The sequence below is a fragment of the Eumetopias jubatus genome, unplaced genomic scaffold (assembly GCF_037043125.1).
Source record: "Eumetopias jubatus isolate StellerSeaLion01/CBP00866 unplaced genomic scaffold, mEumJub1_p1.0 scaffold_14, whole genome shotgun sequence".
Taxonomy (NCBI): domain Eukaryota; kingdom Metazoa; phylum Chordata; class Mammalia; order Carnivora; family Otariidae; genus Eumetopias; species Eumetopias jubatus.
In genome coordinates, this window is record NW_028274820.1 from 71413929 (window position 1) to 71428170 (window position 14242).

At 41.2% G+C, this 14242-nt stretch overlaps 1 protein-coding gene across 8 annotated transcripts in view; it reads right to left on the minus strand.

Moving 5' to 3' along the window:
• DOCK4 (dedicator of cytokinesis 4) overlaps positions 1–14242 on the minus strand; it is a 421803-nt gene that overhangs the window by 139003 nt on the left and 268558 nt on the right. For all 8 annotated transcript variants that reach the window (XM_088018529.1, XM_028104818.2, XM_088018530.1 and 5 more), the window contains 2 exons: positions 12717–12823; positions 1328–1484 (listed from right to left, as the gene is read on the minus strand). In XM_088018529.1, coding sequence (XP_087874655.1) covers positions 1328–1484; positions 12717–12823 — 264 coding nt within the window. The remainder of the gene's footprint in view (positions 1–1327; positions 1485–12716; positions 12824–14242) is intronic.

Genomic DNA, 14242 nt, shown 5'->3' on the forward strand with positions numbered 1-14242 from the left:
CGAATTGTTCAATGATAAATGTTTGTTGTTTTAAGCCAGTAAGTTTACAGTAATTATTCCTACAGTGAGAGATAACTAATACAACCTGAAGTTATTCTACCAGAGGCGATCAGTTAAATGTGAACCCTAGGCTCTGTGACATCATACACACAACTAATCCACACAGGCTAAATACAATTTCTGTCTAAGGGAGTCAACAGCAGGTTGATTTTCTTATCTTCATAATCTCCATAGGGTAGACTGGCACCATAAAAAACACGAGAGGTTTGGTAAATGCTTTATGAACCTTATAGAGTTCTGCCAGTGAAGTTTTTATCTAAGTAAAATCATTCATCACTGAATACGGATAAACTCTTGATGTTTCTTAACTTGGTGATGGCTACCTTCAACCAAATTTACTAAAAATACGCAGTTGATTTTGAAAAATATTTCTCCAAAAATACTTTTGGAAGGGAAAAACAAACCTAATACAAATGTGAAAGGATCATTTGCCAAAGTCCTACATAGAAATAGCAGCACGGCAAGAGAAACTGAAAGGTATCTTAAAAGAGGTCAATATTTTAGCGCGACATTTTACATCTTTTCCGAGGCCATGTTCTAAGAGAAGAAATACTTTTCCTACTACAAATGCTGTTCTGTGACACAGAAGAAAGAACTAATAGTGCTTACCAATGTTTAGGTACAGGAACACTTTATGAGATTCAATACCTTATTATGAAGTGATTCTCTTCAACATAATGAATCTGACTTATTAATATGGCATTCGGAATGCTAGCCAGAAGCCTTACATGGCAACTGCGAAGAACTCAAAAATGTTTAATTTCCTTCCTTCATTACAGGTGACGTTTTCACGACAATTTTCCAAGGAGAAGAACTTGTTTTATTAATCATAACTTGCTAAACAATCACTGACATAAAAAGTATGGTAGAATAGAAAAGCAATATCCATCTAATTAAACAAAAAACAGCCTTTATTCCAAAGCCTGCAATTAGCACAGTTTATGGAGCTATAAAACAAGAGAGATTAAGGTGGTGGGTGGTGTTCTTTGTCTCTTCCTCTCTTCTTTTTAAAAAGCAGCTGGTTTTGAAGCATTGTGCACTTGGGTTTCAATAGTGGGATAATTTTGAAGTCTTTAAATCACATGCATTAATAGGCCATTGGGTCACAAAGGTTTCCATTTTACTGGAGATCACAAACAGACAGATCAGCAGTTTTTCTAGTGCTAAGTTCTTAAATAGAACACTGGTGTTTATTAAACATGTCTACCAAAATTCACAGGAGTGCGTAAGTACAAGGGCTTTCAAATAAAACAGCATTATACGTTACCATTCTGTGTGAGTTTTGTGGAACAGAGAAAAGATGTTATCCAAAAAGACTCCTTTGTGGCCTTGATAGCTTGATGATTATTTCCAAGGAGGATGCCCTTGGAAAAGGGAAGTTTGAGGTAGCGGGTAGTATCCTGAAGATTTGTGTTTTCTTCACACTGTTAAAAATATTAAAAACAACATAAAAAAGGGAGGGATAAGAGACCTCATGAAAATTATTAAGCATAATTTCCATTTCTGTTTACGAACTGGGAAACATTCCACACGGGATTACAAAGAGAATTGGCTTTTAAGTAAAATACAGCAAAAACAGAGAGAAGGAATTAAGCACGGATTTTGGGCTCAGACCGATTCGGGTTCGAATCCCAGTTCTGCTCCTTCTCCCAGGAGTAACTCCATCACGTTATCTCGCCACTCCAGATCACCATTTCTATCTTTAAAACCTTGGCGTGTTGTCATAAGAATTAGGTTCCATAAAGCCTTTTGCACAGTGCATGATACACAGGAAGTGCTCAAAAAAGTCGTATTTGAAGTGACCACAGCATTTAAAAAAAATGCTTCAATTCTTCCAACATCTCATCTGAGGCTGCTACTGAACAGCTCCTTGCTTTGAAAATTGGTAATTAAAGGAAACTATTTTTCAGGGTCCTCTAAGGGTCCTACCATGTGAGAAAAATCTCTACTTCACCGAAGACACCAGCTAACAAATGTAAACGGAATTACGAATTTAGGAAATATAGTTTCATATCCCTAAAGTAATTCTTTAGTCAAAGGTTGTCACTTAATGCTAAAATCGGCAGGAAAACTGCTGGATAAAGAACTGGACATTTGGGGTGCCTGGCTGGCTTAGCTGGTAGAGCATGTGATGCTTGATCTCAGGGTCATGAGTTCAAGCCCCACGTTGGGCGTAAAGCTTACTTGGAAAAAAAAAAAAGAATTGGACATTCTTACGACCCCAATGTACCAACACACAGATTACTTCCCAGTGGCAGGAGGACAAATATAACCACACGCACGGTGGGGTGGGGGGGGGTCAAGTTGTCACTACATTGATATGGGACTGTGCAAAGATACATATTATCATCTACAGTGCATTCTTACTACAGATGTTGAACCTGAATCTACCACAACTACAGCTTTCACTTCCACTTCATAGTCAATACAATGGACAGAACAACATGCTGAATAATACTATAGGGAAGCAACCAGAAAAACCCTGAAGGCAGCACTTTCTGCAGGATGCCTGGCTTTGTCTCTTCAAGTCCAACATTGGCAGAAAAAAGGATTGTTCTAGACTAACCAACACTTCAGCCAAATGCGACATGTGGTCCCAGATTCGGATCAACCTGCTGAAAAGGATTTTTTTTTTTAATTTAGATACTGACTTTAGCTCTAGATGAGATTTAAAAAAATAGTGATTAGAAAATCATTAACTGAAAAGGTGGGTTACAAAATATAAATATTATGAAGCAACTAAGATGTTCTTCAGTAGGTAATGTGGTACACCCAGACAATGGAATACTATTCGGCACTAAAAAGAAATGAGCTATGGAGTCATGAAAAGACATACAGAAACCTTAAATGCATACTACTAAGTGAAAGAAGTCAACCTGAGAAGGCTGCATACTATATGATTCCAACTATATGACATTCTGGAAAAGGCAAAACTATGGAGACAGTAAAAAGATGAACGGTTGCTAGAGGCTGGTGGGGCAAGGATGAATAGGCAGAGCACAGCGGATTTTTAGGGCAGTATGATATTATGGCCATATGTCATTATTCTTTTGTCTGAACCCACAGGATGTACTATACCAAGAGTGAATCTTAAGGGAAAAACTATGGACTTTGGGTGATTATGATATGTCAATGTAGGTTCATCCTTGGTTTAAAAAAAAAAAAAAGTACCATTCTGGTGAGTGAGGTTGATAATGGGAGAGGCTATTCATGTGAGCAGGGGGGCAAATGAGGAATCTATATCCTCCTCTCAATTTTATTATAAACCTAAAACTGCTCTATAATATCATTTGGATAAAAAATACACGCAGAAAAATATCTAGAAGGATATACATCAGAAGACTGATAGTTACAATTACCCAGGTAATGAGAGTATTATTGTTTTTATTGTGAATTATCTCTATACTTCTTTGTAATGATAAGTGTTTTTAAATTACAATTCTGAAAAAAAAATATTTTAACAGATATAGAACTGGTATAACAGGTTATTTTGAGTGTAAGTTTTAAAATTCACATGAACTTTATTTCTTTAAACATCTTCAAGGCTAGTGTCTTGGTAACAGGCAGGAATTTAAGCACAGAATCCCTTTGGCATTCTAGAGTACTATGTGTGATTCATAAAATACTTTTTAAATTTTAAATAATAAATCTTTAGGAAAGACCTAACAAGTTTATTTTTTTTTTAAAGATTTTATTTATTTATTTATTTGACAGAGAGAGACACAGTGAGAGAGGGAATACAAGCAAGGGCAGAGGGAGAGGGAGAAGCAGGCTTCCCGCGGAGCAGGGAGCCCAATGAGGGACTCGATCCCAGGACCCTGGGATCATGGCCTGAGCCGAAGGCAGACGCTTAACAACTGAGCCACCCAGGTGCCAAGACCTAACAAGTTTAAAGAAACAGAATCAGACTACTACAAGATGTTCTTACTAGCACACCTGCCCAGTAACAGGAGTACCTATAAACACAATAAACAGCCTCTATAATTCTCTTCTAGCATTACAACCCCAAATGTTTTCTTTTATTATTGGGAGATACTTCATGGAGACAGCAGAGTGCATGAAACACACATATAGGGTTTAGATTATCATTACAAAGTGAACACTTCAAATGCCTTCTTCAGAAAAAGTGCTTAGGCAAAGTAATATTCTAGAACCCTTGACTGCCATCCCCTCCCGTCTTGTTCCTGGTGTCAGGGCTTGGACCACAACGAGTCACACCACCCTGCACTGCCCCCATTTCCTACCTGGATCTGTGGGGTCAGGAGCACACTCTGGTCTGCCGGCCCTTGCCTGACCTGTGCTCCACCTGTCTCATCACCACTTACTGTGACTGAAGTTTCGCGCAAACACAACGGACATACTGTCCAGCTATTTCTAAGCCTTCTCTTCAGGAGCTGGAGCTGGCCCTAGCATGCTATGCTCCATCTGTTCACAGAAATTCTGCTCCTATAGATAGAACTCTTATTCCCTCACCCATCAAATAATGGCCTAGTTCATGAGCCCTTTTGGCACCTTTCTTAGCATTTCTGCTTGCTATGCTCATGTAGCTCCACTGGTAGTCATGGACTGACCACTTCTGTGATTGAAGATATGACGGCCGTGTCGTGTCCTTAGGGAGCGCGTGATTAGAAGACTTGGCTGCCTTCTCCTGGGCTGATCACTGTGGCCAGATGAGCGCCACCAGCCCTGGTTCACCTCACCTCTCCTCCAGCCTGGGAGCGTCAAGACCTCAGCATCTGAGTGTGTGAGAGGTGTGACACCTTGACAATTTTTTTTTTTTACATTTTTAAAAATTTTATTATGTCATGTTAATCACCATACATTACATCATTAGTTTTTGATGTAGTGTTCCATGATTCATTGGACACTTTGACAATTCTTACAGCTTTAGTCTATCCCTCTCAGTCAAGTATAAATATAACCACTAACATAAATATTGGGACACAAAAGTTATTTCAAGATCTTCCGCCAAGAATACTGGGTGGGCGTGAGTGTGCGTGTGCATGTGTGTGCGTGTGTGCGTGTGCTTGCATGTATTCGTAGAGGAAGAGCAGGTGAAGAGAATTCGCCCCATTAATTCAGAAAAGAAAAGCACATAATCACTCTTGTGTCTCTATGAAACTTTGGATGATAAAACATTTGCCAAGAGTTCGACACTGATTTTTTTTTGTCCAGTAGGAGTCAAAGGACATAATGCTAGGTGTGGGGTCAGAGCTGGAGGTTTTAATCTATTTCTGAAGAGCTGAAGTGGCCTCCAGAAATTGTACAGAGCAATCTCACAGCATATCTTTTGTTGTTCCCTGAGGTTGTTAGCGTGCATCCTTAACACATCATACAAACACTGGAGACTTGAAAAGCAATCCAAGCAATTACCATTTATGATGGTTTACTACATGTCAGGCACTGCAAAGCACTTTATGTGCATTTTCTTATTCTCATAACAACCCCATGAAGCAGGACGCTGTAAGCTGAGGAGCCGTGTGATGTGCTCGACGTCACATTATCAGTAAGTGTCAAGAGTCGAGATTTGAACCCAAGTTTGTGTTCAAAACTACTAGGGAACAGTGCCTCCTTCAAATGTTGTTTTCACCAAGTTTTGAGTTTTGCTATAATGAAGTAAACATTTATTGCTTTACAGGTAACATACTGAATGGTGGGTAAGGCTAAGAAAGACCAAAATGTTCAGTTTTCAAAAAAAGGGTCTGTTTGTGGGAGACACCCTGGGAGGCAGCTCAGAGTGGTCTGTGGAGCTGAAATAGCTCCATGTCAAATACACCTAAGAGCCCTACAGCGAGATGGGTAGGTTCTATTCTGAAACCACACACGGAGCAAGGATGATCATGTGACATGGAGGCAATGGGGAGCAAGACCAGGTAGGAACAGATAAGGCACGACACAGGAGCTTGGGAACACAACAGGTGAGTAGAGATCATCTGCCAATTCATCTGATGAAAGAGAATCAACTGTAGAGAAACTGGGTTGGGGAGCAGTGAAGAAGAGAAATGGTGTTCCAGAAGGGAGGCCTCTAGGGCAGGGGCAGGTATCAGCAAGAGCTGAAGCCAAGAAGGTTCTCCAGCCTTTTATGAGGAAATGCACGGTGGATTAGCAAAAGCCAGGCAGTGAGGAAGAAAGAGTCAGCAGTAAATTCCTCAGGCATTCTTTAGCCAGGTGGGAGAAGGGACTGTGCGGGGAGTACAATTCCGAACCAGGGTATGGAGTGGAGAAACCAAACAGAAGGGAACAACTCCGCTCCCTGACTCTGAGGCTAAGAGTCCATTAAGTCACAGAAAGGAAGCTGGAAAAGGATGGTGCGGCACTGCCCGTGTGTTAACCAGAAATACTGGTACAAAAGAGCCGGGGCTGAGTGTCTGCAAGCCTGTAAGCCTGAGACTGACCACCGTAACACTACAGCCCCTCCATGAAGCTCTAGTGCACACAGGTGAGCAGGCATCTTGTCACCACAGTCAGATCCAGTTACACCCCTCAATGAGAGGAGTGGTTAAATACGAATCACTTGCTTTCCAGGGATACTCGCATAACTGTTTTGGTTTGGCCATAAGGACAACTTTTTCATCACATCCGGGGCAGACACGGAACAAGGCAGTGAGGACATGAGAATAATAAGACACTGTCCTCCGCGCTCCCTCATGACGGACACTGCTAGCGTATTATGGGGTGATGGATATATGATGAAAGACAGATGACGGAACAATGAACTGAGGCACTCCTTCTGGGAGAAACAAGGCAACATGACCACAGCCTCTTGAGGCTGCTACCGGATTAGAGGAACAAAACAATGCCATTGTCACGGTAAAAGACAATTCTCTGTGTTTCCTCCGATAGGCTGGGATCTGTGCAAGTCATCTCAAAATGGTGTGAAGTTAATTTATTACAAATTAGAAAGGGAGAATTGAGAACCAGCCCTCTGCTTTATCACACTTGAGACTGAAATCAGACCTGACAGGAGAAATGTGCTCAGACTCTCACAGAAGAACTAAATGCAGGCTTTGGGAAACAGTGGTGGTCTCAATGAGCTTTAAGATGATACCGCTTGGCTCACAGTCTATTCCTCTGCCCAGGGTTAAAACCAGTTGGCAAAGCAATGGATGGTGCATCATTCCCCAGGCCATGTTTTCTGACCCACCTTTTAGACATGTAAAAGAGAGATGCAATGGTCAGTCAAGAGCAGTGTTCCAGAAACATCATATCTGCAGTAATACAAACTATGTGACCAAGCGATGAGCATCTACATTTTATGCAGAAATAAACTGGTATGGAAATTCATAGTACATTAATCAACTTAAGGGGTCTATAATTTCTGTACTGCAGAAAGTACTGAATTAGATTTTAAAAATACAGTAAGTTAAGACAATCCAGTTGGAACTGTATTTTACCAGTTAATCACAACCAGATTTAAACAGTTGTGGTGGCAAAAGACCTTCTTTTAGGGACTCTTTCAGTATGATTAGCCATCCTGGATGATATTATTAAAAGTTTATTAAATTCCTATTTGTCGGTCCTTTAACTTGGTATTAAGAATGTACCAAGGATGGGTGCCTGGGTGGCTCAGTCGTTAAGCGTCTGCCTTCAGCTCAGGTCATGATCCCCGGGTCCTGGGATCGAGCCCCGCATCGGGCTCCCTGCCCCGCAAGAAGCCTGCTTCTCCCTCTCCCACTCCCCCTGCTTGTGTTCCCTCTCTCGCTGTGTCTCTCTCTGTCAAATAAATAAATAAATAAAATCTTTAAAAAAAAAAGAATGTACCAAGGAAATAAACACAGTCCCTGTCCCTGAGGGCATGATACCTCTGACCTCTGCACTTAGTACCCATGACAAAGCTGTGAAAAGGGCCACTGGATTCCAGCCCTGCTGGGGAAGGGGCTGCCTGACTTCAGTCATAGAGAAGAAGGGGCTCACCAAGCAGGCAAGAGAGGAAAAGGCCTTTTATGTGGAAGAAATGGTAGCTATCAAGGCACTGGGAGAAGAAAGGCACATAAAGGAGACTCCAGGGCCATGGCAATTAAGTGCAATGTGGGATGCTGGATTGGACTCCCAAACAGAAAAATGACATTAGTGGAAAAACTCATGAAATTCAAGTACCTCACAAAGGTTAATTTAGTTTCAATAAATATGCTAAGGTTATGTAAGATGTTAACATAAGGAGAACCTAGGTGAAGGGTATACGGGAATTTTCTGTACTGTTTTTTGCAACTCTTCTGTAAGTCTAAAATATCTTAAAAACACCTTTTTTGTTGTTGTTGTTAAAGTTCAGGTATATTCAGACAACAATGTGTACCTTAGTAAGGCTGGAGCATGGGATTTTTCAATACAAAAAAGCCTTGGAACTGCCCTAGACCTCTCAATTAGGAAAAACCCAAGAGAAAAGCTCCGTTTAGGACCTGCTGAGTTTGAGGTATTCCTGGCGAAGCCAGCTGTGGATGGTCAGTAGGCTGGTAAAATCTCTGGGCTGGAAATCCAGTGTGGCCATCGGCAACAGAGACGTGATGGTGAGAGAACCCATGGAAGTAGCTGAGATGGTTTTAGACCGGAGGAGTCACAGACGATGGCCAAGGATAAAATCCACGGCAACACCCGCATGTAAGGTGTGGATAAAGACAGCAGGGTCCTCAAAAGAGAAGAAGGATATAACTCAGGAGAACACCGTCGGAACAGACCAAAGAACGTGGGATTTTCAGGAAGGGTCATCAATGGTATTACATGCTGCAAGGAAGTAAGGAAAGATTCTGAAAAGTGGCCAGTGGCTTTAGCCACTTTGGGAAGACTGACGATGTCCCGGTATAATTTGTAAGAATGAAGGGGCTTTTGGACATCCCATTAATAGCCTCAGGGCTAAGACCAAGTCTGCCTATTAAGTTATCTCAGCCATTTTTTCTTTTTTCTGTTCAGCATGGCACATTTCTATGCTAAGCATATCAGCTTACTTCTAATTTTTAAAATGTTATAGGCGTTTCATTTTTAATTTCTCTCATGCTGAGTAATAAAACAGGGGTTACGGGACCCAGGTTGGGCACTAGTGACTACGAGGGAGAAAGTTCATTTGAGCTGTGGGGACAGAAGCAGCCTGAAGAGCAAATGGAATGCAAGGAAGTAGAGACGGTGAGGGAAGACCAGCTTTTCATGTAGACTGACGGTGATGACAAGGGAAGGAGTGTGTGGTCATTTAAAAAGGTTTTTGTTGTTTTTGTTTTTAGGAAAAAGGCTTGAGCAGGTTTATGATCTGAGAGAATCCTGCCAGAAGAAAGGAAACAGATATAGTCACAGGAGGAAGGGCAGGGTCTCTCGGGAGTCAGGAAGGAGGGGGATCCTGAAGGAAGCAGGTGGAAGAATTAGGCTTGGAGAGGAGTCTTGTCCCATCATCTGAGACAGGAAGCAGGAAGGAAGGGAAGGATGCCTATAAGTTTGCAGGTGGCAAAGGAGAGAACACGGGAAGTTAAAGTTCCTGTCTGATGGCTTCTGTTTTCTCTGCTAAGTAGAGGGGAAGTGGTTGGGTAGGTAGAATGGTAAAATCTTGTAAACAGCTCTCTTCGGGGCTAATCTGTAGTAACTCATGTGTCTCTCTCACCCTTGATGATGATAGTTTTATCGATAAGAGGTTTGAAATTTTATGTAGTCAAACTTACAAGTTTTTGGGGTTTTCTTTGTACCTGATTTCTAACATTGAGCCATTCTTAGAAAGGCCCTCCTTACCTCAATGTTATAAAAATGTTCAGTCATATTTTTAAGGCTCTTACGAGTTTTTTTTTTTTTTTTTAAACCTTTAATCTGGAACTTGTTTTGGTCTAAGAAGCAAGGTAGGAAATCCAGTTCTTTCTTTTCCTCCAACACCTATCATGGTCATCTCAACACTACTTATTACATGGGCTATTTTTTCTACTCAATGATTTGAAACCACTCCTCCTCCCTTTTTTTTTTCTCTTTTCTACTTTTTTTTTTAATAGTAAATTTAAGGCTGCAATTATCAGCAGGCTGTGTGCCTTCCTCCCATGACAGAAGAAGGATAAGCATTATGTTCATAATACGGTTTTATAATCATTACACTACAAGAGGCCTTAGGCTGAAACTGAACTTGCTGGCTCAGTACCATGAAAAAGAAAACCATGGCATCAACTAGACTAAAAACAAAAGTTGCTATACTTGGCGAGAATCCCACACCTCTTTATATAAGCAACATTGAATAATGCTAATCATAAGACAACACAGCTACTTACGGTTCTTCTGTGGAGCTAATGCTTCCTGATGGGTCCCCTCGAAGTAGGTCTGCCCAAAATTAGATAATCTACAGACATCATTCTGAGCCTCCTTTGTGGTTCAGAAAGATCACTGGGAACATTTGCCTTTTAAATTGCTCAAGCTCAAATAAATAAATTTTCCTATGCTTTATGGATCAGAATTCTGAATACTCCATGAAAATCTGTACAGGGGCATGAGCAGATTCAAAGCTCTGCTTCTGAGAAAAGTTTGCCCTTGGCAACCGGCACCCGACAGAACTCTGATATCAGAGTAGAATGGTTCTCTGGGGATCGATACCAGTTGAACTCCTAAATGCTTCCATAGAGAAGCAAGGCCTGCTACCTGTCCTCCTGGCATCTTAAGAATATGGATGTCTTTAAAAACCAACCGTGAATCTTGGCATTATTTGTATTCATTTAGAGGAGTCAATCTGGACTTGACTGGACACTTAGCACCTGCCCCAAAACACTGTCTAACCCAGAGGTGAGAAAGCCCACACTTGATGTGCCATATAAGAGTGATTCATTCTTCTATATATTAGTGGGAAAACTGGAGCTCACTTTTAATTAACTTAACCCTGCCTTTTCTGAGTCAAGATTTAATGTTACACAGAGACAGTATCACAAACACTCATACAAAGTACCATATGGAAAACTGTAGCTAAAGACATTGCCTGTCATGTATCTCACAAAAGGCACCTCCCACTTAACAGCGAGATAAACTGATCATCTCAGGTATCTAGTACATTGACTTCCTCTGTTTGCTTTACTGATTAAGATACTTTTTCCTTTGTATTTTAACATTGTAAGCATCTTTAAGTCCATTTTTGAAGTGGAGAGAACATAAATGCCAGAAACAGAAGGGACTTGAACTGTTTTGTTCACCACTACATTTCCAGAACCTAGATTAGTGCCTGACTTTTCATTCGTGGTTGATAAATGTGTTGAACAAATAACTAGAAAATAAATGATTCAAGAAACATGCACATACATATCCATGCGCATACCAGCAGAAGTGACCAGGTGTGTTGTGCACTGACACTCATTTTATTAGCAATAATCCAAAGGTAAGGGAAGTTTTTGTTTGTATCTCCTTCATTCATTCAATAAATCTTTGCTGCACACCTAAGGTGTGCCAGAACCCCTGACAAAGTTCTCACTCTTAAGGGACTCCTAAATCTATTGGAGTAAGCTGAGGGAGCATCAGATAATTAGGAGAGTGTTATAAGTACAATGGTAAGAGATGTGTGCAGATATCTAGAGAACTCAGGGGAGGGCAGTTGGCCAGGTAGGAACACAGGGAGTGGGGGCCGGGGAGTGAGGACTATTCTTCTGATGAAGGTTATGGCCAAGGTGAGCCTCCAAGGATGAGCAGGAGTTAGCCACGAAGAGACGGAAGGGAAAGCATGACTCTAGGGGTGCCAAGGGCAAAGTCATAGCAGGGAGAACCAGCAGCCAGTGGGGGAAGGAACTAGAAGGAGCTGGGTGTGGCCATGGTATCAAGAACAGAAGCACTCAGAGGTGAGGCAGTGGGAGTCGGAAGCCTTGAATATCCTGAGAAGTCTGAGATTTATTTCTTCAGCAATTGGGAGTTTTTTTAAGGGGTTTAAATTGAGAAGAGGCCCCTTTAGACCTGCGCCTTAGATGGGTCACCCCAACAGCTGATGAAATCTGGACCAGAGGGAGACAAGAGCCAGGTGGGCAGGACCACTTAGCTCAGGAGCGAGCTGGTAAGAGCCTGGAATGTCATGTGATTCCAGAAACAGAGAAATGCAAAAGAGAAGTATTTTGAAGAAAATTCTGTATTTTACAGTGACTAGTATGCTTCATTATTACTAGTATTCCCTGATAACTTCTAAGGAGCTCTGGTTTTGTGAACTTTCTTTTTATTGCCTACTACAGTATACTTCGTTCCCAATGTTTTTATGACGATTCCTGATGCACAAAATAGAAAGTAACAACTGCTGATGTTGTCTGGACAGAGGAGCACCATATCTCTGCCTGCTTAGTGAGAGCAGCAAACCAGAAACATGCAATGATGACCCTGCTAAATTTACTCCTGGGGTGGTACCGAAAGCACATATGTACTGGAAATATTTAAAAACCTATTTGTAAGGTTATTTAATCCTCTCACAGCAATGGAAAGAACTTTAAGGTCAACACAGAGACTTTCTCAAACATCTACACCTAAGTTAAGATAAAGATATTAATCATCTTTAAAACACATTTCAGAATGACACAGAACACAGAGACCATCCTTTCAAAAAGACACACTCCTTGCCAGCAATCTTCCAAAAGAGTATTTTTTTCAGTCATTTTTTTTCTCTTTTCCAGAGTGATAACAGGATAATGAGTTAATAATTCAGCCCTGTTTATCACAGCCCGTCGCCAACATCTGACTGATGTTACCTTATGCACGATGAGCTCATGAGTGCCATCTGGAAGAGTCCTACCATCTTCCTGCATCAGGGGGACGAAGGAGAAACCAAACAGTTTCTTCTCTCCTTTCTCCTTTGCTGTGAGAAAAGAGAGAAAGAATTATTTGCTTTTTAAAATGCCTGTTTACACACCTGTGTTCCGACTCACAGATTGCCAACAAGCCTGATCATCAAGACATACAACGCACACTCACCAGTTCCCTCTACACAATTGAGAGCAGCTTTTTGATGAGACCTCTATCTATAGCAGCCACCCTCCAACCCATATTCCTGCCCTGTAGCCTGCAAAGGACACTGCTTGATGAATTTTCTTCATGGGACTCACTACCTGAAATTATGGTTTTAAAAAATTTCTGGATTGCCTGTTTTTTTTTTTTTTCTCTTCATGTCCTACCCTCCACTCCCAGCCGTAAGCATCACTACAGGCAGGATTCTATGTTATTTTGTTCTAAGCTTGGTCCTCAAAGAGTGCCGAGAACATAGCAGGTTCTCACCAAGTATGTGTTAAATCCACGAACAAGTGAATGAATGGACGTGAAATTCAAAGTTTTGTTTCCAACTTGTGCAAAGGTAGTTTCTAAGCTCTGCCTTGGCCTATAATAGAACTTTCCCTATGTCCATGTGTGTGAAGACAGCCCTGTGGAAGCTACTTCCCTGGGATCTTAGACATGTGGATAAAAAACATGAACTGCTATCTATAGCTTAAGAAGAGCTTATTATAGTAGTATTTTGGAAGCTGGAAATGGGGCAATGAGGTTTTCAGATGCCTAATGAAGACTTACAATGGCTAGAAAGGTCAAGGTCATTGGCAATTATTTACAGAGAAGGAAATTGAGATTGCATGATATCAGGAAATTTGCTCTAGATCTCGAGTACCATTCCAGTTCTTTCCACCAACTTTCCTTTTCTCCAAAAATGGAGAAAGCATTCAACGAAACTGGTTGGTTCTACTGGACTGTCTCCTTGTATTTAGATGGGCAGGGAGGAATTCCAGGGTCTGCAGCCTATACTGGGCTGGACAGTTATTCTTTCCCACACAGGTGTGGAAGTGGAGCATTATACTTGATAGAAGAGTTCAGCTCTGGGATGCAGGAAGGCCTGAGCTAGAGGAGTTAGATATGGTGACCTTGAAGATCAGACAAGAGACTTAGGAACACATCATTCCCTCATGATTGCTTCTGGGGAAGTGGGACACCACACAGAGAATAGTAATTTTGGCTTGCTGGTTTTGGCCCCTAGCAATAGGATATCCCTGAAAATGTGCTTCTAGAAAAGGATTTTCTTCTAAAGTCATTAATTTCAACCCCAGAGAGAAACTGGGAAAATATCACTGTTCTTTCAAGTTAAGTGAAAATCACAGTGAAGATCTCTAGGATGAAATTTCTACATCAGTGAGAGTGCTGGCTATGGAACTTACGATTTAGGGAAGAAGATTTACTTAGAAATACTTTCCTAAGTTTATGTGATTACCTTTTTGGTGTCATTTTTGGTATTTAA